This window comes from Loxodonta africana, chromosome 1 (genome assembly GCF_030014295.1).
Source record: "Loxodonta africana isolate mLoxAfr1 chromosome 1, mLoxAfr1.hap2, whole genome shotgun sequence".
NCBI classification, from domain to species: Eukaryota; Metazoa; Chordata; class Mammalia; order Proboscidea; family Elephantidae; genus Loxodonta; species Loxodonta africana.
In genome coordinates, this window is record NC_087342.1 from 59,634,380 (window position 1) to 59,659,540 (window position 25,161).

General features: G+C 46.9%; 1 protein-coding gene across 5 annotated transcripts in view; it reads right to left on the reverse strand.

The window, feature by feature from the left end:
• Positions 1-25,161, reverse strand: part of ATXN1 (ataxin 1) — a 465,693-nt gene that overhangs the window by 6,921 nt on the left and 433,611 nt on the right. For all 5 annotated transcript variants that reach the window (XM_023555800.2, XM_064281003.1, XM_064280992.1 and 2 more), the window contains one exon: positions 8,574-10,650. In XM_023555800.2, the coding sequence (XP_023411568.2) occupies positions 8,574-10,490 (1,917 nt within the window). In that variant the 5' untranslated portion in view covers positions 10,491-10,650. The remainder of the gene's footprint in view (positions 1-8,573; positions 10,651-25,161) is intronic.

Below are 25,161 nucleotides of genomic sequence, written 5' to 3' on the forward strand. Positions count from 1 at the left end.
ACTTTCCTCCTGGGCTGTAGACATACCCACTTGCTCGGGCTATGAGAACAGTTGCCTGCCCCTTCCCTCTACCCCTCAAACCTCTACTTCCAAAACCACCACCTGCAACTTCTTCCATTAAGTTTAAAGGAACCAAGACAGAGAGCAAACACATTCTCCTTTTGAGCTGATTATTACTCCAGGTCACCTTAAGCAGCGCTGATGGCACAAGAGTTAAGCGTTTGGCTACAAACCAAAAGGCTGGCGGCTAGACCCCGCCCAGGGGCTTCTTGTGAGAAAGACTGGTGATCTGCTTCCATAAAGATTACAGTCAAGTTAACCCTACGGGGGGGCCCTGGTGGCACAGTGGTTAAGTGTCTGGCTGCTAACCAAAAGGTCAGCAGTTCAAATCTACCAGCCCCTCCACGGAAACCCAATGGGGCAGGTGTACTCTGTCACATGGGTCACCGTTAGTCGGAATCAACTCGACAGCACACAACAACATGTCACCTTACCGATCTAGCTAATGACTGGCTTTTAAGATGATTTTCACCTCTTCTGTATGCAAGCTCAATAAAATCCCTTTAACTACTTAGTCAATAACTACCGTATCTAAACACTGTATGCATACAAAAACTGTACACACACACACACATATTTATGCTGTTTGATTGGGTATTTCAGTCTTAGATTGGTACTCTGTCTATGTACACACATATGTACATATCACCGAAAACAAGATATAAAGAAAAACAAAACGTCTGTTGTTTAAATATGTCCTCCTTTTTCCTTCACAAGAAGGCCTTGTTTCCACAAATGTGAAGGGCATCTGTTTTACAAAACATTGTTGCTCGACACTATCCCAAACATACAAATTCTGCCCGTAGCTGAGAGCAATGGAATCTCTCAGAAGCTGGCCTTCACTGAACATGTCTTGCTTTTGGTTCATTTATTAAATTGGAAGTTCCTAACTTTGTCTGCAAGTGAAATTCTTGATCCTCTTTTACCTGTAGAGAAAAGTCCATCTGCTCTCCTTGGAGGCCAGCTGGCAGCACCATGTCCTCCACACTAAGAGCATCAGAAACTCCGGTAGCCATGACTAAGAGGATAAGCTAGAGACCCGTTTACTTCAATGTTTTAAAATCATTAATAAAAACAGTCAAAACCCTTCAGTCAAGTGTAAGAATATCTGTGAGTGTTCTATTTAAAACATTTAGTCATGTTAATGCTAAGCCTGACTCAGTCTTTGGTGGAAGCGTTTTTAGTTGTTCAATAAACCCACACCCTTGCGCAGTGACGCCTCCAAACACACAGTCCAAAAGAAGAGTTGTGTTCTTTGTTGTAGCTTGGCTCAGAGCCTCCACTGTGGGAAGGCCCCATTGGAAGCTCAGGGCTGGCTGGAGACAGGCCTCGGCAGGCCAGGAGAGAACTGCCCAGTGAGAGACAGCGGCAGTTCTAACATCGCAGCTCTCTGGCGTGTAGGAAAGGCCTTCTACCCTACTTGCTGCCTCCCTTGGGGGCGTTAAATGGGTGCCTTAAAAAACAGCAACACATTCTTCAGCGATGAAAAGAAGTGATCTCTCAGGCCATGAAAAGACATAGAGGAATCTTAAATGCACACTGATAAGTGAAAGAAGCCAGTCTGAAAAGGCTACAGACTGTATAAACCCAACTATATGTATGACATTCCGGAAAAGGCAAAACCATAGAGAGAGGAAAAAGATCAGTGGTTGCCAGGGGACCAGGGCAAGAGAGGAGGAGGAACAGGTGGAGCCCAGGGCGTTTTTAGGGCAGTGAATCTATTCTGTATGATACGGTACTGGTGAACACAGGACATGATGCATTTGTCAAAACCCATAGGGCTGTACAACAGAAAGAGTGAGCCCAATGAAAACGGTGGACTTTAGTTAGTAACAGTGTATCACTATTGGTTCAGAATCGACTATAACGAATATACCACAGCAATGCTAGAGTTAATAATAGGGCAAATGGTGTGTGAGGGAGAAAGGGGGTATCTGGAACCCCATATTTTCTGTGCAATTTTTCTGTAAATCTAAAACAGCTCTAAAAAAATAGTCTTCTAATTTTACAAAAGAAATCTATAAACAAGAGAATCGGCTTCAATAATGCATGTAAGATCACCCAGTTGATAAGCTGGAGCACTTATGTAAAGATTAAAGGAGAGCATTTGTCTTCTTTTTTTTTTTTTTTTTTTTGGAGGGGTAGACAGACAAACACAGAAACTTGGCTCGTGACTGGTTCTCCACTGGAGGCTTCAGAGACTTAGAACTGATAGAAAGGTTATCACCAACAACGTGGCCATAGGCCCCAGTACTGGGCTTTGCATACAGGGCAGTCACTAACTCTCTGTTTCTGATACACTGGGATTCATTTCAACCCAGCCCAAATGTTAAATGTTGGCAAACAGGTTTGCCTTGGCGGCTAACAAACTCCACAGGCTTATGTGCTGCTTGCATGAGGGCTGGGGTTATTTTTAGGCACTAGCTAATCCATTAAACGCATAATGCTGCCACTCACAGCACACAGCAGTCAAATTAAAAAAAAAGAGTGGAGTGAAGGAAGTCACCGGTGCGGTGAGTGCATCATGGTAACGCGCTGTGGGAGCACGCACGAACGCCGCCCCACGCGCACACCCCAGGCCAGTCGGGAGGAAAAAATGGCACTGAATGTTAAGCAGCCACCAAGTAAGTCACCTCGGGAGGATCTGGGAAGTGAAGCCAGCCCTAAATAACAGACAGGGCTCGGCAGTTAGGAAAGAAGCCAAGGAAAGTGTCACCTGGGAGCACCTTACAAACGAAATTTACTGCAACTCTACTGAGTGAATCTTACGTGCTCTTTGGAAGAGCTGAACCCGGGCAGCATGAGACAGAGGCAGGAGCGATGCTGCTCACAAGAGAGAACATCCGAGGCACACCCACAGTGATGGCAGACATCCTTTACCAGATGGAAGACGGGGGCCACCCTGGGCAGGGGCTCTCCCAGTGGGCGCGTTGCTAACATCCTCTCTGCAGAAGAGACGCTCACAAGCTTGTTTCTGCCTGGACCCTCTCACTGGTGGAGGGGTGGACCAGCGATCCATGCCTTAGCTAGGCCAGCTCACGCTCAGAGAAATGCAGGTTGTACATGCTTGCACAGGCTACCGTGAGCTCATTTAGTCTTCCTACTAGAAGCAGGGCATGGGTGCTCCTTGCCCATCCATGGGAATAAGCCACAGGGATATACACAGGGGAAAAAACGGCTAATTGTGCTCATTGGAAAGATTCAGCTTTCTTTATAGGCTTTTATAGACTGCCTGGGTGGTGGAGTCCCTGGGTGGTGCAAACGACCAACACACTCAGCTGCTAACGGAAAGATTGGAGGTTCAAGTTCAACCAGAGGCACCTTGAAAGAAAGGCTTGGTGAGCTAGTTCCAAAAGATCACAGCCATTGAAAACCGTATGGGGGGGGCAGCTCTACTCTGACACACTGAAAGTCAGAGTCAACTCGAGGGCAACTGGGTTCCTCCTTCCATAACTTCTCTTTGGAGCATGCGACTTTTTATTTTTCTGAAATGAAATTTTCTCTCTCCAGGGCCCTAGTCCCCTAAGTTGAAGCAGGAAGGCACACTAACATTGCTGAGGGCCTATCATGTGCTACAGAGTATGCCGGTTCCTTTGAGCACATTGCCTTTAATTCGTACAACAATCCTGGAAGGAAGGCAGTATCGTTATTCCCTCCACATGAGCAAGGAACTGAAGGGTTAGAAATGGTGAATGACTTGCAGGAGCTCACAGGGCTGCTAAGCAGTGGAGGACAGATCCAGACTTAAATCTTTTTGGCTCCAGATTCCACATTTTCCTAGGAGCCAAGCTGCTTCCCACCCAAGGACACAGGGTGACGTCAGACCCTCTGATTCAAATGCACTGGTCCCCAAGCCAATGCTGTTGCTGTGGGGTCCCACTGTGACTCGCCACAGACGTATGACCTCAAACTTGGCAAATCCGTCAGTTCCACTCTGCGTCTATAGGCTTTTCATGGCTGTGATCTTTCGAAAGTAGACTGCCAGGCCTTTCTTCCGAGGTGCCTCTGGGCAGACTCCAACCTCCAATCTTCCAGTTAGCAGCCGAGCATGTTAACTTTGTGCACCACCCAGGGATTCCTGGCAAATATTAAGTGGATTGTATTTGGGTGGGAGTCCCAAGAGAAGCAATTGTGCTCCCAAGCGGAGTCCCTGAAGCTGTGGGGATGGCATGGCAGAAGCAGGGAACCCCTCCCAGCAGGGGCAGAAGGTGCTGTGTCCCACTCTAGAGAGAAAGGGGCAGTGGAGCCCTAGAAGGCTTCGTGCAGGGCACACCCACAGTGATGGCAGACAATACCTGGGCCTTCCCCTTAGCTCCCCCCACGACATCGGGTGGTGGGCCAGGATACAAAGATGCCTGTGTGTGCAGAGGAATACCGTGCTGGGCGTGGCAAACCAAAGGACGGTAGTGCATGTGTCAAAGTCATTCTCTGCTGCATTGCAACACCTGGAGCTTCAGCTGGAGATGTCATTTCAGGGCATCTCTCCACAAAAATAATTAGGAGCTCAGCTCCTTAAACATAATCACCAAAATTAAAAAAAAAAAAAAGAACAAACCCAAATCCTCAATTGTATACAGGCTGGCTTTAGCTCCTATTGGGTCTATGTTATGATTAGCATGAGGTCAGGGAAGGTTCCCTCTCTGTTTCCTCTTGGTTTTTGGTTAGTGGATGCTAGGAACATTTAAGGAATGTTCTGGAAGGCAGAAAACGGGAAGATTAAACATCTGAGGAGGCCCAGGAAATTATCTTGCCTAAGGATTAATTTGACTGTTTTAGAGATGAGAAAAACTGAAGTTCAAAGAGGTAAAAGAACTTGTCTCACAGGTGGTGAGCAACAGAGCAAGACCTGAACCAGCCTCCTGGTTTGGGCCTGGCTTCCTCCCACCGTCCCACACTGCCCTGCCTGGGAATGATGACAGGAGGTTTTTTGAGGTCAAGCAGTCCTGCCATTCTCCTCTTAAACCAAACCAAACAAAAAAAACAAGCCCATTGCCATCCAGTGGATTCTGACTCATACAACCCTACAGGACAGAGAAGAACTGCCCCATGGCATTTCCAAGGAGTGGCTGGTGGGTTCCAACTGCCGACCTTCTGGTTAGCAGCAGAGTTCCTAACCACTGTACCACCAGGGCTCCTCCTAGGTGGGATTTATGCCTGAGGTCATCAAGCCACCTGCTGTGTAGAAATCATCCCTTCTTTCCAAATCAAATTTGTGATTCTGCTAAGGAAGTTGAACAATTTTCACATTTCTCGATTTCCTCATGGGTGGAAGTGTTAGCGCTTTCGAACCAGCTGAGAAGACATGGCTGATTATTTCAGGCCAGGAGAGACTGAGAGTAAGGGATGCACTCAGCTCTGGGAACCCAAATTAAATCCAGATATTAGTTCTCTCTCTGCTCTCTCCTCTTTCTTTCTTTCTGCTCCTTTACCCATTCAGAGTCTGTCATTTGTGGCAAACACAGCTGGTGGAGTATTTTAGTTGTGATGATGTCAGCCTATTTCTGATAGGCTTCTCAAGAAAGGGATACGTCATTAGCTGCTCAGGACCTTGCACTTGTTTCTACTGCTTAAAATCCAGGTTGCCCTTGGAGCAGACCACGGCCCTCCCGCCTGTCTTGGTGGAAGCCCTCTCCAGCACGAAGCGCCACAACACAGGCAGCCCCTGCAGACCTGTGAACACGCTTGACAAATATTCTACCTGCTAATTTGCACCTCAGCTGGTGGCAAAGAGACGAGCGGTCTGCCTCCGGGAAAGAGACCGCCTATGGAAGCCAATGTCTCTATCGTTTAATCGCTCATTTTGCAATGCACCAAGCAGGGGAAGACAGGTAGATTCTTCCTCTCTCCAAGCTGCAGGTTGACATGAAACCTGAAGGGGTCTGTAGAGCCCTCGTAGGCTGAAGTACCTCACCAGTTAGAGCAATGTGTCTTTATGGTCAGCTTTAAAGAGATACTGTTAAAGGACCAGTTGCATTTCAAACTAAAACCTCTTTCCATGCCTACCTCTGTTAAGAAGACCACTTTCAATAGAAGTACCAGGGAAGTGGGAAAGAACATCTGCCTTGAGCATCGTGCTCCCTTAAGGAGCTATCTATATGGGATCACATTTTCAACCGCAACGTGAAAGGTTTGGTAGGAAGCTTAGGGGGCAGTGAGTTTATGTGAGTGGGGGAGGAACAACTCAGAAAAGGAGGGTGAGAATGTTAGCACAACAAGAAGAACGTAATCAATGTCACTGAACTGTACATGGTAAATTCGTTGAATTGGTTTTTGTTCTGCTGTGTGTATTTTCAACAATAACAACAAAAATTATTTTAAAGAAGTGCTAAGGAAAAAAAAACGCATTTACTTTTCATTCTTGCTTATTTTCCATCCTTCACCTGGAGTCTATTAAGAGTCAACTTTGCTAAAGATGACTCATTTTCCTTCTACTGGTGTTAGTTACTACGGACTCGGCTCCGACTTCTGGCGAACTTACGTACAACAGAATAAAACACTGCCCGATCCTGCATCATGTTCATTGGTATGTTTGAACCCATTGTTGCAGGCACCGTGTCAATCCATTTCATGGAGGGTCTCTCTCATTTTCACTGACCCTCTACCAAGCAGGATGTCCTTTTCTACTAGTACCCTCCCCTAATCCATGTAGAAAGGTAGAAGTGGGCAGCAACTATGTATCAGTGGTGAGTTCTAGACAATTACGTGACTTAAAAAATAATAATAGAACTACTGATTTTGGCTCTTCTTTTTTTGAATCAGAACTTTGAGAAATCTTCCTTGGACCTACCAAAGACGGTAAGCCAAAAATTACATCTCACATAAAAAAGAAAAGTATTCAGGGCCAAAGCACTTGGCAATGCAGAGTTAAGTTGTGCAAGATGCCACATCTGGTCATTGACAAACAGTTTTGGAAAACACTTGGACAATTGGTCTTTTCCCCCCATTAGCTTGATTTTTTCAAAAATATACTCAGACAACAATTCAAACCATTAACTAGCTTGTCTTTTGTGTGTGTGTTATTTTCTTTGAATGTCCCAAATATTAGCCATAACCATTTTTCAACCCAAACCCAGAGGAAGCTTTGTTGCCACATCAGGGTGTCTCCGAGTCCTCCACAGAACATTCCCAGATCAACGGGGCTTTGCAGCCAGGGAAATTCCTGGTCTGGGGACCAAGAGTATTCGAATCCAAGCAACCTGGGCAATGAAATTGCTATTTCATAGAAATGCTGTTGTTGTCGGGTGCCGTCAAGTCGATTCCACAGCATGGCAACCCTAGTGAACAGAATGGAACTGCCCCGTAAGGTTTTCTTGGCTGTAATCTTTACGGGAGCCGATTGGCTGGGTCTTTCTCCTGTGGAGCTGCTGGGTGGGTTTAAACCTTCGACCTTTTGATTAGCAGCTAAGCGCTTAACCATTGAGCCACCAGGGCTCCTTTCATACAAATAATTGATGGAATAAATGCATTCAAGTGATGTAAGAGACTGGAAAAGGTAGTTTGAAGAGGCCTATAGAAACACAGAGGATTAATTATACTTTCGGAGTCCCTGGGCAGTACAAATGTTAATGCACTTGGCTGATAACCAAAACGTTGGAGGCTTGGGTCTAGCCAGAGGTGCCTCGGAAGAAAGGCCTGGCAACCTACCTCTAAAAAATCAGTCATTGAAAACCTATGGAGTATAGTTCTATTCCGACACATATAGGGTCACCATGAGTTGGAATCGACTTGATGACTGGTTAATCATACCTTCAGTTCTTAACGTGACTAGGCTTAGCTGCTACCTGACCCTTGGAATTCCTACTTAGCACAAGCCCAGGAGGTCAGCTGGGAGAGCTCTAGCCTCTTGGATGTGGAAGTGGTATATGGTGACTCTGAGCATCGAATGCTCTCAGTGGACCAGCAGCCTCTGTCTTGCCCTGAAACAGGGCAGAATATTTGATGGAATGGCCTGGAGCCTACAGCTTTCTCAATCAAGATTCCTCCTCGGATGCACAGAACACAAGACACAATCTGAGTGAGGATTTTCTCAGTCATCCTAAGGGTGGTATGTGCCTAGCAGCTTTCTAGGTGCACAGAATTCATTACAAACACTGGGTGCCTTGGGGCGTTGAGCTTAACTCTCCTACAGAACACAAGAAAGGCTCTAATATCTAGTATCTAGGTATAAATGAGAACCCTCAGTCTTCTCCACACAGAGGCCCTGGGTGGTGCAAACGGTTAGCAGACTCAGCTGCTAAATGGAAAGGTTGGAGGTTTGAGTCCACCCAGAAGCATCTCGAAGAAAGGCCTGATGATCTACTTCTGAAAAATCAGCCACTGAAAACCCTACAGACTGTACTTCTACTCTGACATGCGTGGGGTTGCCACGAGTTGGGGTCCACTCACTGGCAAGTGGTTAGTCTGCTTCACTGCTTGTAAGGGTCTGACTGAGAGAAGCAATTCATCCCGCCAAGGAATGATGAAGAAGGTGTGGTGGGGTGCCCCTCGACCTGTGGGCCCCAGGCGAACCTTACCTGTGCTCGGTGCTCCCCGACGGCAAATTGTATCACGGCGACCCCCGGGCTGTGGCTGTCTTCGATCCTCTCCACCGTGCTGGAGTCGATTTTCAGGTCGTTGCTTATCTCCGCGCTCTGGATGAAGTCTTCCGTTTTCAAGTCCTCCACCTTCTTCAGCTCCCCATTGGCCAGCTGGATGATGGAGCCTTTCATGAAGTAGGGAGGCAGTGTTGGGGGCACCGCTGATGGGGAGGCAACGGACTGCACCACGGGCAGGTGGATCTGGGCCTGCACCATGGCCGGGTAGGCGGCTGGTGCCGCCAGGGCCTCCGGGCTGAAGTTCTCGCTCTTGGGAATGGCGGTCGTGACGAAGGTGTGAGGCACTGCAGCGAACTGGGGCGATGATGTGACGATGGCAGAGGCTGCCCCTGATGCCTCCATGTCCGCGTTGCCGACTGGGATGAGCAGGGGCTGAGTGCCAGGAATCACCAGGTGCTGGGGCAGGCTGCCGGCGTAGGTGATTGCTTGCTGCTGGCTGCTCAGGTAGCCAATGACGGGGGCCTGGGTCCCTGCGTAGAAGGCCGTGGCTGGCAACCCGACGGGGAGTGGCTCCGAGGCGCTGTGTGTCGTCTGGATGACCGAGTGGGGGGACAGGGTGGCGACAGCGGCCTTCACGCCTTCGGGTCCCAGCGCCTGTTGCGGAGACAGCGCATAGGACCTGTGGCTGGCCTTCCCTAAGTGCAAGCTGCTCTTGTCGTTGAGGGTGGAGGGGGACGCCTCCCTGTGGGTGACCTGCTGCACCTCCAGGTCCGTGGCGGGCGTGTTGCTGTTGGGCAGGACCATCACAGAGGCCCGGACCCCGGGGATATCGCGAGTGCTGTAGTCAGCAGGGCTCGGGTGGACCACCATATGCCTGGACTCATAGGGGTGGGCCGCCGCCTTCCCGCCCGCCTTCACCAGGCCCAGGTCCGCCGAGGGGGGGACCCCGTATCTCCGGCTCTTCTCCATCTCCCCGTTGAGGATCTCCTTGGCCTGCAAGGCCTGCTGCAGCCGGCTGCTCTCGGCCTTCTTGGTGGACTCACGAGGAACGAAGTGGCCCCCAGAGTCCGTGTACTGCACGACCACCTGGGAGGAGGGCCCCAGGGTGAGCGTGTGTGGGATCATGGTCTGGTGGGGGTGCAGGTGGACAGGGAGGGTCGGAGGAGAGGCCGTGCGCCCTGAGCTCTGCGGGGAGCTGGAAATGTGGACGTACTGGTTCTGCTGGGTGGGTGGTGGGGACCCTGCGGTCATGAGCCCAGGAGTCCTGCTTAAGTGTTGTTGCTGCTGCTGCTGCTGCTGCTGCTGCTGCTCAACCTTGTGTCCCGAGGCCTGGCTCAAACTGCCCATGTTGGCCAGCAGTGTGGAATAGGCCTCCAGCTGGGAGCGCTGGGACGGAGTGGTGGCCATGGCAGCCGAGGCCACTGCACTGGTGGCGGGATTGGCCGTTGGGGAGATCAGCTGGGAGGGGATGAAGCCGGCATAGGGCCCGCTGTACTGGGAGGATCCAATGAACTGGAAGGTGTGGGGCAGGTGGGCGTACTGCACGGGGGACACTGGTGTCCCCGATGGCGGGGGTGGGTACACCGTGGGGAGCGTGGTGGTGGCCGGAACTGAGCGGGGGGCACTGGGCGGGGAGTAGTCCAGCCCCGTGGACAACGATTTGTGTAAACCTATTCCCTGCTGTAAAGCGAGCTCCACTGCAGTCCCCGTGGGCCCGTGCCTGCCGCCTCCGTGGCCTGGGCCCCCCGGATGGCTGGAGAGCCATGCCAAGCCCTCTGCCCGGTGGTTGTCGTTGGGCAGTGCCGGGGCCTTCTCCTCGGAGGGCCGGCTGGTGGCGGGGATCTCACGTTTCTTGGGAGGCAGGCATTCGTTGCTCCGTTCTTGGTTGGATTTCATTTTTCGCCGTCCCCCCTCCACGGTGACTGTCTCACTGGCTGGCTGGCTCTGGTTTTAGTCTGATAAACGGAAAGTCACATTTGATTTCTGTAGGGGATCCAGGCTCTTCATGAGGAATCATCTCCCCGTGGGTACAATTCGCCAACAGCAGCTCTGGATTCTGGGGAAAGAAAGGGGGCCATGACGAGGGGAAAAGGGAGGGGAGGAGAGAGGGAAGGAGGGAGAGAAAATAAAAATATCAGCACCAGAAAAAACATCCTGGATGAAACAGTTATTTTTAAAAATATATTGGGTTAAATAAAATATTAACATTAAAAAAAAATCCTTGACAAGATTAAGAGTAGGTCTCTGGTTACAACGTTATTCCCAAAACCTGATTATAGCCCTAGCGTGAAAACAGAACACGCACCATGTTGGGAGCACACTGTGATAATTGTTAAGACGCTGGACAAGTCAAAACCTTAGAGCATGTGATTTTTTCTGGAGTTAACAACTCCTCTAAGACAGGTTACCCAGTACCCTCTCTCCTTTTTCTTTTTTCCCACTTCTCTTCTTAGAGAGTAGACAAGGCATCTCTTAAATTTGTCCTTCAGAAATGCTAGTTCCATGGCTCACCTCATCATTACCTCTATGGAAAATCAAATGAGGCCCACAGGGAGGATGACATAAGGGAAAGCCAGCCTGCATCCCCCCAGCCTCACAGAGCCAGGTACTGGGTAGGAGTAGGCCAGGAGGCAGAAGGCCTGAGCAGTATTCACACATGACTTCTGATTTCTTAGCTGCCCAGAGTGACTATCTGCGGATTCCATGGGACTCTAGGTTCATATAAATCAGCAATGATTCCCTCCTCCCTAATACATGCGCACACACACACACACACACACACACCCTGCACATATACCACATATATAACACACACATACACTAACCATACAATGCTAATTCACCAGGGCAGCCACAAATATTCCCGTTCTCTACAGGCCTCAAAAGAATTCTCCAATATAGCCGCTCATGAGACCGGAAAGCCAAAAGAAAACTCTGAGACAATGAAAAAACAAATATGGTTGTGGTTATAAAAAACAAATGTGATGACTTGGCTGACGCATTGAGAGTTTCCTGAATGAGGGTTCACAGTTCCTTCATCCCTGCCTCTTTCTTCCTTTCCAAGGTCTCTTCGAACTTTCTCTTCACACTCTCCCCTCCCTTTCTCCTTGGGAAGAGCCAATTCACCAATAACCCTAGAGATGAATGCTCTTTCAGACAAATCAGACCCGTGTGTTCAAACCTGGATACGTATATAGTGGCCCAGGAGCCAGTTCTTAAGGACACATATTTCAGTCTTGGGGTAACCACTGAACTCTGAGTCACAACAACTGTGTGAGCAAGCCCACGTCCACCTGGCGAGAGGCAGAACATCGACCAAACCAGCATCAACCTCGCTAACAAGCAGCAGACCTGAGTGTACCCTTATCTGTAGCAGTTGCAGAAGGGAGCAATGTCAGGTGCTGTGGTCCTGAGAAGCCGTGGGATCGGGTTTTGGCATTTCACCTCCTCAGTAAGGTCGCATTCTACCGTTGTCTGCACTGAAGCAACTGGCACATCCCTACTGTAACACAGCCCTTCTCTTCCTTCTGCCCCCCTCCCTGCACCACCTTATCCCACATCTCATGCACAGCTTATGTTCCCCCGCCCTAATTTGAAACTTTAATTTTTTGGCCAATGATTCACTGGTACTTGTTGGTTTTGATTCAAAAATAGGAATGGCCACTCAATGTTTGATGATGAAACGGCCATGACCCAAAATAAAGACATCCCTTTTGTTCCCCATCCTTAATGATTTTGATCAGGTATATACGAAGGTAGAAGTTTAGAATTTGATCTCTCAACACCAAAGGACACTGTGGTCAGGATGGGATTTCTCACATGACAAGAGAAGGACTTTAAAGACTGGAATGGAAACAGAAAATAAAAAGACCTGGAATACTAATGCTGGAGAAATGAACTCTGTCCACAGAGTAATGTTAGCTATTTCATTCCCCACCCAGGACTTTTCTAAATGGTTCAGTGAAAGAATTCTCATCTTCCGTGCTGGAGATCAGGGTTTGATTCACGGCTAATTCACCTCACGCGCAGGCACCACCCATCTATCAGTGGAGGCCTGTGGGTTGCTATCTATGATGCGGAACAGGTTTCAGCAGAGTTTCTAGACTAAGACAGACCAGGAAGAAAGGCCTGGTGACCTACTTCCAAAAAACAAATCAATGAAAAACCCTATGGATCGCAACGGTCCAATCTGCAACCTATCACGGGGATGGCACAGGACTGGGCAGTGTTGTGCATGGGGTTGCCATGAGTCAGGGGCATCTAACAACCACAACAACATATAGTCTTCTCTTATAAAGAACACAATATAAAATCTGCAAATCAATTACAACGAAGGCATGCTATTTTCAAAACAATGACAGAATCAAATCGAACTACAAAAGCATTTAAAAAAAAAAAAGTTCCCCCTTTTGGCTGCCTGAAGAGAACTCATAATGATCTCTTTATCTTTAGATTTCAAGGGTCACTCTTAAGAAAGGCAATTACGTACGTTCTCACATTCCCAGAACAACTAGCAGAGGACCTTCATTTAAGAGATCTTCTCAAAGAAAGGAAACCCTGTGGCGTAGTGGTTAAGCGCTACCGCTGCTAACCAAAGGATCGGCAGTTTGAATCCGCCAGGCGCTCCTTGGAAACTCTATCGGGGAGTTCTACTCATCCTATAGGGTCGCTATGAGTCAGAATCGACTCCACAGCAGTGGATTTGGTTTTTTGGGTTTTCCTCAAAGAAAACTGTTCTGTGCGCCCCCTGCTGGCTCTGCAGTAGCACTGATCCAATAAACCCCACAGGATTTCATTACGGATGATAATGCAGGAGTGATACGTCAGAATCAGGAAAGAGAACATTTGCATATAGTAGGCCCAGCCAGTAGGGGAATAGGTTAATTAGCCCAAGGCAGCTCTAGGGAAGAAAAAGCAGCAGTATAAATGGCCTTTCCAAAGCCCAGAGAAATGTCAAAAGCATTCAGAAAGAGGTCTATTAGCAATGCAAATAAGATTGCCTGAACAACTGAACGCACAACAGACGAAACTAGAAAAGCCTTCTGAAAGTCTGTCTTTAAGAACCTGCTGTAGTTAAGTTTGAAAACGAACGCTGACTTGGTTCTCAGTAGTGCAGGAATTTATTTATACTACTTATTTGAGACACTGGCTTGGAGCCCTGATGGCGCAGTGGTTAAGAGCTCGGCTGACAATCAAAAGGTCAGCAGTTCGAATCCACCAGCTGCTCCTTGGAAACCCTATGGGGCACTTTTACCTGGTCGTAGAGGGTCACTATAAAAAAAAAACAAAACACTATAAGTCAGGGTCAATTCAATGGCAACGTGTTTAGTTTGGTTTTTGGCCCTGCATAGGCTCCAGGGCTGGTCTTCTGCTAATGGGCCACTAAGATTTATTGGCTTTAACACAAATTCAAATAAGTTATCCATCAACAGCAACTCCCTTTCCAAAAAAGTCACCAATGAGTTGATTTTGACTCATAGCGACCCTATGTGTTTCAGGCTAGAACTATATACCACAAGGTTTTCCATGGCTAACTTTTCAGAAGTAGACAGCCAGGCTTTTCTTTCACAGCACCTCTGAGTGGACTTGAACCTCCGAAGTCTTCTGGTTAGCAGTGGGGCATGTTATCTGTCTGTACCACTCAGGGACCCCTTCCAGATAACAAATTATATAAATCAAGGATACAAAGATGATCGCAGAAGCTGGAGCAACCCAAACCTTGACCTGGGGCCAAACCAATAAAAATTTCAACCTATCCTCCTCTTACACTTAGAAGGACCAGGTCTCCCATGTATCTATACTGCACAATGGGGACAGAGCCCCTCTAATTCTGGGCCAGGTGTCCCTTCTCTGTGCTCCATTAGCTCTCTGTATTGTTTCTCTCTCCCATCCACGGGAAATACTGTGAAGATGGAGATTGGATCTTGCTGTATTTTCAGTGAACCACAAGAGGGCGCCAGAGTGTGCCACCAAGTCCATGGTGCATGGGCCATGTGGGATGAAAGAATGGAGAGGCAAATTATGAAGGTGGAAAAGTAGAGTTGGAAAAAAAGGAAGGGCGAGGGAAAGGAAAGTTAGATAAGGATGAAGAGAAGAAACAAGCAGAATGGGATTTCAGATTTTAGGGTCTCTTTCTAAAAAAAAAAAAAAAGCTGCAGACAAATAGGCTCTTTTTTCTGAACTGTTTAAACATTATTATTTTAAAAGGGTAAGTGGAAGGGGAGTTGATAGATCAAGACAAATTTATTTAGGGCTTACTACATATGGTGTGTGTGACGATCACTGTTCTAGATACATTCATTTTAAGCATCTTTATACCCTTATCAATGGGGCTCTGGTGGTGCAGTGGTTAAGAGCTATGGCTGCTAAGCAAATGGCAGTTCAAATCCACCAGGCACTCCTTGGAAACCCTATGAAGCAGTTCCCTCTGTCCTATAGGGTTGCTATGTGCCAGAATTGACTCCATGGCAACAGGTTTGGTTTTGGCTCTTTTAAAAATCTAACTCCCAGTGTGGTCCTCAGACCAGCAGTTCCGGCACTCTCTGGGAGTTTGTAAGAAATGCAGAATCTCAGGCCCAAACTCACACCTACTATTTCAGACTCTGCCTTTTAACAAGATCCCAACATAATTCATACACATATTAAAGTTTGAGAAACTTAGGTGTAAGTCTAAATTTTCCACTCTTAAGCTCTCTCCATCACTGTTAGGTAAAAATTAAACATCTCTAGCCTCTTTCTGGAAACCTTGATAGTGTAGTGGTTGAGTTTGGCTGCTAACCAAAACGCTGGCAGTTCGAACCCACCAAGTGCTCCTTGGAAACTCTATGGGGCAGTTCTACTCTGCCCTTATAGGGTTGCTATGAGTTGGCCCTGGTAGCATGGTGGTTAAGAGCTGGGCTGCTAACCAAAAGGTTGGCAGTTCAAATCCACAGCTGACTCACAGCGACCCTATAGGACAGAGTAGAACTGACCCAAAGGGTTTCCAAAGAACGGCCGGTGGATTCACACTGCTGACTTTTTGGTTAGCAGCTGAGCTCTTAGCCACTGTGCCACTAGGGCTCCTTGGAAACCCTATGGGGCAGTTCTATTCTGTCCTACAGGGTCGCTATGAGTCAGAATAGACTTGACGGCAATGGGTTTGGTTTTTGGTTAGCCTCTTTCTAAAAAAGGAGCCCTTGTGTCACAGTCATTAAGCTCTCAGCTGCTAATCGAAAGATTGGCAGCTCAAATCCACCAGTTGCTCGTCAGTAAAAAGATGTGGCAGTCTGCTTCCATAAAGATTCACAGCTTTGGAAACCCTATGGGACAGTTCTACTCTGTCCTATAGGGTCACTAGGAGTTGGAATCAACTTGACAGGAAGCCCCTGGGTGATGCAAATGATTAAAGTGCTGAGCTGCTAGCTGAAAGGTTGGTGCCCACGCAGAGGCACCTCAGAAGAAAGGCCTGGTGATCTACGTCATAAAAATCAGCCATTTAAAACCCTATGGAGCACAGTTCTAGTCTGACACAGACGAGGTCGCCAGGAGTCGGAATCACTTAGCAACTGGGAAAGCCCCAATACAGTTCTAAATAATAAATATCCCTTTTCTTCTGGTTCTTTCTGTCTTCAAAAGCTAAAACAAAAAACAAACAAACAAACAAAAAACACATTTTAAAAGGCCATTATCATAAATTTTGTATATAACTCAATCATCTCCAGGAAGAAAAGTAAAACCTAACAAATGAAAACCCTCTAAATGCTATGATTCCGTTTCGAAAATTTATTTTGCCATTACCATGGATTCAGACTGTTTCAGAAGTGATAGGAAAGTAAGATGCCTCTGTGCTGGGTGACGTGGGAATAAATCCCCGCTGACTCCCTGTCCTGCAAATAACAACCAACTGCTAGAGATGGGGAATCCTTGGGTGGCTCAAACAGTTAAGCGCAGAACTATTACCCAAAAGGTTGATGGTTCAAACTCAACTGGAAGCACTTCGGGAGACAGGCCTGGCAATCTGCTTCCGAAAGGTCACAGCCTTGAAAACCCTATGGAGCAGTTCTACTCTGCACACACGGGTTTGCCACAAGATGGTATCGACTCCATGACAATGAACAGCAACAACAAAGCTAGAGATGGTAGACTTTCCTAGAATTTGATACACGAAGTCCTAAAAACGCATTTCAGGGTTGGGGCGATAATACGGGTTGCTCTGCTTGCACATCCAATCTTTTGACTTTCTCCATTTGTGTGAAACCCATGAATGTATGGCATTTATGGACGTGCGCACACAAGAGCATGGCTTTAACCTTGGAAGGGAAGGAGATGAGGGCTGGTAAGCTTGTGCCAGTGCTGGAAAAACTATACGCCCAGCTTAGGAGACAGAACACCTGGAAAAGACAGCCAAGGTCACCAGGACAGGGCAAGGTCTCTTTCAGTCTGAGCACATCCATCTAGTTTCTGTTTTATTGTATTATTAACCTGGAAACTCTGTGTAGTACACTGGCAGGAGGGCTTCATTTTGGCAATGTATTAAAATAGGCCCAAAATGACATCCTTGGGGTATCCAGGTTGGAGAAACGTAGGTCGGATGATAACATAATTAGATACATTCATGGCTGACTCAAACAGCATGCTCCAAAAGAAGTGGGTCACACATTCATTCATCAAATGCTTACTTCATTTCTAGTCTGTACAAACCCTTAATTGTTCGATGTCAGCGTGGAGCAAATGGTATGCCAGAGAACTCTATTTTCAATTCTCTTCTGTTCAATATTTTTATTAGTGTTTTGGTTATCATATTTAGAGGGAACAGAAAGCTGGAAAGAATGCTTAATATACTGTGATTAATATTCAAATATATCCTCAGAAGCTGGAAATGAGGGCACAAAACCAAAAAAATTAAACTTAATGAGGATAAATGTAAATGCCTGCCCTTGGCTTTAATAGCTCAGCAAGCCTACTATCAGGGTTGGCAAGAGATCTGGCTTGAGAATGACTCAAATGAAAGAGTGAAGGGATTTTGTTTGTGCACTCAATGGAGTCCCTGGGCAGTGCAAAGGGTTAACACGCTTGGCTACTAGCCGAAAGGTTAGAGGTTTGAGTCCATCCAGAGGTGTCCCAGAGGAAAGGCCTGGTAATCTACTTCCAAAAAAATCAGCCACTGAAAATCCTACATAGCACGGTTCTACTCTGACATGCATGCGGTTGCCAGGAGTTGAAATCAACTCAATGGCAAGTGGTTGTACATTCAATATGAACCAACAGTTTGGTACGGTTTCTCAAAAGCCAGAAAAAAATAAATTTCATTAAAAAAAAAAAAAAAGTACAATGTCCAGAATAAGGGGAGAAATAGTATCACAGCAGATGGCACTGGTAATTCCACATTTAAAGTATGGCTAGCAACAGGGCACGGGCAAAAGGGGGTATGTCCGGGGTAGAGTGATCGAGGTAGTGGGAGGTCTGGACACAAGGGAGGCAAGCAACAGCTGAAACGACTGAGGATGTCTGGCCTGGGGAGGTACAGAAAAGCATGGAACATACGTGTAACTCTCAGACCTGTTCACAGAAGACAGGAAAACAGAGCTGTGATCCAAAGTCATCACAACTGTTAAAGCTGGCTGGGCTGCCAGTGAGGCTGGGCTGCCATGTCATCCCAAGTATCGAGGGGGAGTCTGGAGGCTCAGCTGGATGGTCAGGGATGATGCAGGGAATCCCTGCCCTGGTTTGGGCTCAGGGCTCATGCTACTTACTCTACATTTCTCTCCACACCATGAATATTTTGAGACTTGATTTTATTTTGGGTCAACATGGCTTGCTTGTCAGCCCAGCCTATTTTCAAATTCTCTTTTCGTCGAGTCTACAATTGAAACTGATTGGTAACTCATTCCTCGGTGTGTCACTGGGCAGGCCTCTTGGTCCACCATAAGGTGGCGGCTTCTGAAAGGGCTGGTGGGCTCCATTCAGGCCAGAAACCACCTGAGAGGTGAGCTCAAGCCTGATCGTCACCCTAATACACCCCCTCTTTCGTTGCTCTACTTTGCACCCCTGTGGCAAGAGACCTTGCTCTTCACAGAAGTGAGGTTGTTGTCAGCCACTGTCAGGTGGGCCCTCTCATGGCGACCCCGTGCTTAGTCCTGTGCCATCCACGTGGTCACTTGTGGGTAACGCCACTGTGGTCCAAAGGATTTTCACAGGCTGATTTTTAGAGGCAGATCACCAGGCCTTTCTTCCTAGTCTTAGTCTTAAAGCACTGCTGAAACCTGTTTAGCATTATAGCAACTTCTTTGGCTCTGCGTATCTATTGATATTTTGGCAATGGATACAATGACTACATTTAACACAATGATTAAAACATTTCAATCTACTCAGAATAACACAGTCCCATGTGAGCACTCATTGATTCAGTGTAGCTCTGGGTCCAGGATGGCAAACTGACTTGAGTCATTCTTCTGGTTGAAGGCCTTGAAGGAGAGGGTGGATGAAGTTTCCCAAGCCTCACAGCTGCTCCTGCTGTGCTTCTTCTACTGAACCCCTCGGCTCCGCCTGTAGCTAAATTCCCATCTCCTTTTTCCCTGGGTATTGCAAATCGTTAACATGCTCAGCTGCTGACCGAAAAGCTGGAGGGTCAACTCCACTTAGAGGTGCCTCGGAAGAAAGGCCTAGAGATCTAGCTCCTAAAGATGAGTCACTGAAAACCCTACGAAACACAGTTCTGTTCTGATAAACGTGGGGTCGCCACGAGTTGGAATCGACTTGATGGCAACTGGTTTTACTGGTGGCGCAACAGCTAAGCTCTCAGCTGCTAACCGACAGGTGGGTGGTTCAAACCCACCAGTCTATTCCTCGAGAGACAAGACCTGAAGATCTGCTCCGGTAAAAATTACAGCCCGGGAAACCCTATGGGGCAGTTCTACTCTGTCCTACAGGGTCACGGTGAGTTTGAATTGACTCAATGGCACATAGCAACATCCCTAAGGGAGGGCTTTATTGTACGACCACCTGCCAGCATAACGGACAGCCTTCAGCAAGCCATGGGCAAAGCTTTTCTCAGACTTCTGGATTCTGTCATTTCAGTTCCAATCAACACGAAAACAGTACCACAGGTGAGTTCAGCGGGTTTCACCTCCCATGGAAATACAAGGAGGTGTACTGTGTGGGTGGTGTGCCCTGAAGGGTGGGCATGAAGGAGCAGAGCAGGAGGGGAGCCAGCAGCTGGGCTGTGCTATTCCCAGAAGCTGCTCCCACAAAACGCGGCTGCAGCGTCTGGGTAGCCAGTGTCATCTGGCGGCCTGCCCATGCTGGGATTCCTGGAAAGGCTCAAGATGGAAAAATAATCACTTGGAGGGACTGCCATCTGGATTCACACTGATCCCCAATGAACTGTCCAACAGCAGCTGAGCTTGAGTTTTTAAGAAAAGCTGGGAATGACTTTCTGTCAAGACCTTCCCTAGTTCAGTACGTAAGCAAAGCGCTTTCCACATTCAAGTCTAAGGGTATGCCAAATGAGCTAAGTCTGGGACCCCCAATCTCTGCTCATCCACCACTCTGTCTCAGAGCTGGAGACAATCACACAGGCCCTTTCCACAACTGCACATGGAGTGGCTCTCACCCCCCACCTAGAGCAAACATTTCAAGGAGAGACGTAGTTCTGCCCTCTTCATTATCTAATCGATAGGGCTGACGAGAAAAGGTGAAGAGAACTGGCCAAGGGAACATAGAATCAGGGTTGGGAGGACAAGAATCTGTAACTTTTGACTCTTAATTAAATATTCTTACAACCACAGCCTTCAGTATGGATTGCACCTCAACAAAAAGAAAACAAAAATACTCATAATTCGACCAATACGCAACATCATGATAAACACAGCAAAAAGATCGAAGTTGTCAAGGATTGCATTTTACTTGTATCTACAATCAACGCCCAGGGAAGCAGCAGTCAAGAAATCAAGCTACGTATTACATTGGGCAAATGTGCCACAAAAGACCTCTTTGAAGTGTTAAAAAGCAAAGATGTCACTTTGATGACTAAGGTGCGCCTGACCTAAGCCATGGTATCTTCAATCACCTTGTGCACATATGAAAGCTGGATAATGAACAAGGAAGACCGAAGAAGAATTGATGCCTTTGAATTATGGTGTTGGAGAAGAATACTGAATATACTATGGACTGTCAGAAAGGAACAAGTCTGTCTTGGAAGAAGTACAGCCAGAGCGTTCCTGAGAAGCAAGGATGGTGAGACTTCGTCTCACACACTTTGGACATGTTATCAGGAGGGACCAGTCCCTGGAGAAGGACACCATGCTTGGTAAAGTAGAAGATCAGTGTAAAAGAGAAAGACCTTCAATGAGATGAGATGCGCTGACACAGTGGCTACAACAATGGGCTCAAACACAGCAACAATTGTTAGGATGGTACAGGATCGGGCGGTGTTTCCTTCTGTTGTACATTCGGCTGCTGTGAGTTGGGACTGACTCAACAGCATCTAACAACAACAACAACAACACAACCACAGTGACATATCTCACTACGGAATTCATTAGGCGTTCACATCACTGGCATATTTGGGATAGCATGGTAAAATATTTCATTACTGGTAATAATGACAGGAGGATAATATACGGATATTACCACTAATAGTAATAACAAGAAGGAAACAAAGCGTAGTAGTAAGAATAGGCTATGGTGTAAGGTAGAATTCAAGTTCAAAACCTGGTTTTACCCCTAAATGACTGTGGAGTCTTTTTTTTTTCTTTTAATGTAATTTTTATTCTATGCAAAGTTATACATGCATCATTTTGGAAGCATGAATTTCAACAACGTGCAATCTTTCTAATGAACATCTTTCTGCCTCAATTCTTTGCCTATAAAATGGGGAGGAATTAATATTTACAGTGCCTGAGATACTGTACACACTTGATAAATAGTAGCTACGATAATTCTCCACCACCTGTCTGCTCGTTTGTCATGCTGTGGTGGCTTGCATGTTGCTGTGATTCTGGGAGCTATGCCACCAGTATTTCAAATACCAGCAGGGTCACCCGTGGTGGACAGGTTTCAGCGGAGCTTCCACATTCAGGTAGACTAGGAAGAACAGCCTGGTGATCTAGTCCTGAAAATTAGCCAATGAAAATCTTATGCATCATAACAGAACATTGTTTGGCTTGCTTGCTTTGGACACATCATCAGGAGGGATCAGCTGCTGGAGGAGGACATCATGTTTGGTGACGTACAGGGCCAGCAAGGGCGAAGGAGACCCTCAGTGAGATGGACTGGCACAATACCCGCGACGGTGGACGTGAACATGCTGGCGATCATGAGGGTGATGCCGGACCAGGCAACATTTCATTCTGTTGTTCACAGGGCCAGCATGAGTTGGAATAAACTCTATGGCAGCTATCTATCTCTGATAATTATAATCCAGCAAACGCTTCCTCGTGAATTCTCTGTTATCACCAACACTATCTGTTGCTAATCTTTCCTGATTTCATGACATAATCTTTACATTTACAAACTACTAATCCTTTCAAACTTCTGGTTTTTTCTCACTTCTATTATTTACATAAAAAAGAAAATCAGGAATACTTGAGAATTTGTTTTCTTTTTTTCAACAAATAGAGGGGATTATAATAGTTCCCAGCGCACAGGTCCCCGTTCACATGAAAAAGCATTAAAGCAATGCAATATATACAAAAAGAATAACCACGACGGTCTAATGCAAAGCTCAAGCTTGACGTTTCTTGGTCAGGGTTAAACATAAGGGCTCCTTGTTCCATTCGGCCTGCTTTTCCACAATACTTTTTGGATGAGTAATTCCCAAAAGACATGGCAGGGAAATGCAGAATCTTCTTTCCACATCCCAGAGGGAAGTCTGCCAGCTGTCTACTCGTAAGCACTCTCCTAAGCTTTGCTGCACACCACAAAGCAAAGGGCCAGCCACGGCTAGATGAGGCTGCAAATGAGTCTACCTGCCACCAGGGGTTCCGGGAGACAAGATGGCTCAAGTTTATGACCGGAAAAAGAAACCAAACCAAACCCAGTGCCCTCGAGTCGATTCCGGCTCATAGCAACCCGAGAACATGAAAATCTCCATCAAGGTTAGAAAAACATCTTTCTGGAACTTAGGCATTCTGGGAAGGTCTTAAAGTATTTACTGCCCTTGATGTGGCTGGATGAGATAAAAGCCAAGTCAGGGTAGTAAGGCATTGGCTTCTCTTCAACCGCTGTGTCACAGTCTCTGGGGGCAATGCACAACTTTGCAATTCTCTTCCCTGTAAAGGCCTTGAGACCTCCCGGACCCAGCGTTACTAAGGCAAAACAGGCGTAACAGGGATCACTGAGCACTTACTTTGTGCAGGCTATGCTGACACACTGCAACCAACCAATGCATTATCACCCCATTTTAAATACAAGGGTCCTGAGGCTAAGAGCCTAAGTAACTTGCCTAAAATTGTATGGCTGACAAATGGCAGAAATGAGATGAAAATCCAGGTTCATCTGATACAAAAACTTGGGTTTCGGCCTTGGGCTGCACAGTGGGTTCAGTGCTGTCTTGGTTATCTAGTGCCAGCCACTATAACAGAAATAACACCAGTGGATGGCTTTAACAAACAGAAACTTATTTTTCTCACAGTTTGTTGTTGTTGAGTGGTGTCGATTCATAGCGACCCTATAGGACAGAATAGAACTGCTCCACAGGGTATACGAGGAGCACCTGATGGATTCAAACTGCCAACATTTTGGTTAGCAGCCTGAGCTCTTTACCACTTTGCCACCAGGGCTCCATAGTTTAGGAGACTAGGAGTCTGAATCTAGGGTTCCGGCTCTAGGGAATGGCTTTCCCTCTTTGTTGGCTCTGGAGGAAGGTCCTTGTCTTCTGAGTTTCTGTCCCTGGGCAATCTTCACGTGGCTTGTCCTCTCTCTTCCCCTATCTCTGCTTCTTGCTTATTTGTTTAATCTCTTTTATATCTCAAAAGAGATTGACTCAAGATACATCCTGCACTAACCCTGTCTCATTAACATAACAAAGAACCCATTCTCAAATGGGATTATAACCACAGGCATAAGTTTAGGGTTTACAATACATAATTTTGGGGGACACAATTCAGTCCATAGAAACTGGTGTGGAGTTAAGAACTAATGTTACCCAAAGAGAGTTTGGCCACTGGACTACAGGAGAGTCTTTGTGTGGGGACTTTGGCTGTTGGTCAGTCTAATAATGTGATACAGGCTTTGGGTCACACCACGTTAGCTCTGAGCTATGGAGGAACTGAAGACTAAAGGTATTAGCCTGACCTCCAGGAGCTGCCAGAGACTAAAATTCAGCTACGTGGGCAGTATGTGATTGAGCCACATTAAAAACCCTGGACACCAAGCGTCAGTGAGCTTCCCTTGTTGGCAATACTCCTTGAGTACTGTCGTACATCATGGCAAGGAGAAGTTAATGCCGCCCATGACTCCACAGGGCGGGAGCCAACATACCCAACAGATCAAAGGGAAGACTTGGCCCCATCACCCGGCTCTTCAGATTTTTGAGGAACCTCCAGAACACTGAGGAAGCTCTACAATTAGAGCTCTCCTGGACTCTGCCCCATGTCTCCCTTCCTTTGGCTGATTTTAAGGTGTATCCTTTCCCTCTAATAAACCGTAAGCGTGAGCATAACAGCTTTCAATGAGTTCTGTGCGTTCTTCTAGAGGATTATCAAACCTGAGGGTGGTTTTGAGATATGCCCCCCAAACCCTGAGCTTACGATTGGTGTCAGAAGTGAGGGTGGTCTTGTGGAGACTATTCTAACTTTGTAGTTCGCCCATAACCTCCTTCTTATGTCTGGTGATCATTATATTGAGATTATAATGAGATCTCTCAATTCATAAAACAAACACCATAAATGAGGTCCGTGCAGAATTCAAGCATCACGAACCGAGGATTAAATCAAATGGTGGCCAAACAGCTAGACAAGTGGAACAGAAAGGGACAGGAACATACACTACCCAGCGTAATTTGACTTGGGCCAGGAGCCCACAGAGAAAACCTCCCCATGATAATACCTGGTGGCATGCACACGTAAAAGTCAGCAAATCAATTTTCTGAGACAGAGGTCAAAGTGTTGGAGCAATGGGGAAACCCATCAGCTAACTTGCAAGTGTCCTAATAGCCTGAGGCCTCCCAGGAGAACTGACTTACTAGAAATCTACCATAGCGAACATACCCAACAGATCAAATGGAGGGCTTGGCCCCATCACTTGGCTCTCGAGATCTTTAATAAGCTATTTCCTCCGGAACACCAAGTATGATGTGTATGTACTTGGGGGCAGTATTGGCTTCACTGTTTCCATGGTCACGCCAATCAATGGCCATATCAGTGGAAGCAGCCAGGAGACAAGAAACCTTGGAGCCTTAGTCTCAGGGTATTGCTCTTCTCACCTGCAGAAGAAGACATCAACCTGACTGCACATCAGAATCACCTGGGGAGCTTTAAAAATAATACCAATATCTAGACTTACCCCAGATGAAAACGAATCAGAATCCCTGCAAGTGGGGGCCAGTATCAATGTATTTAAAAATGCAACAGGCAATTCTAATGTGCGG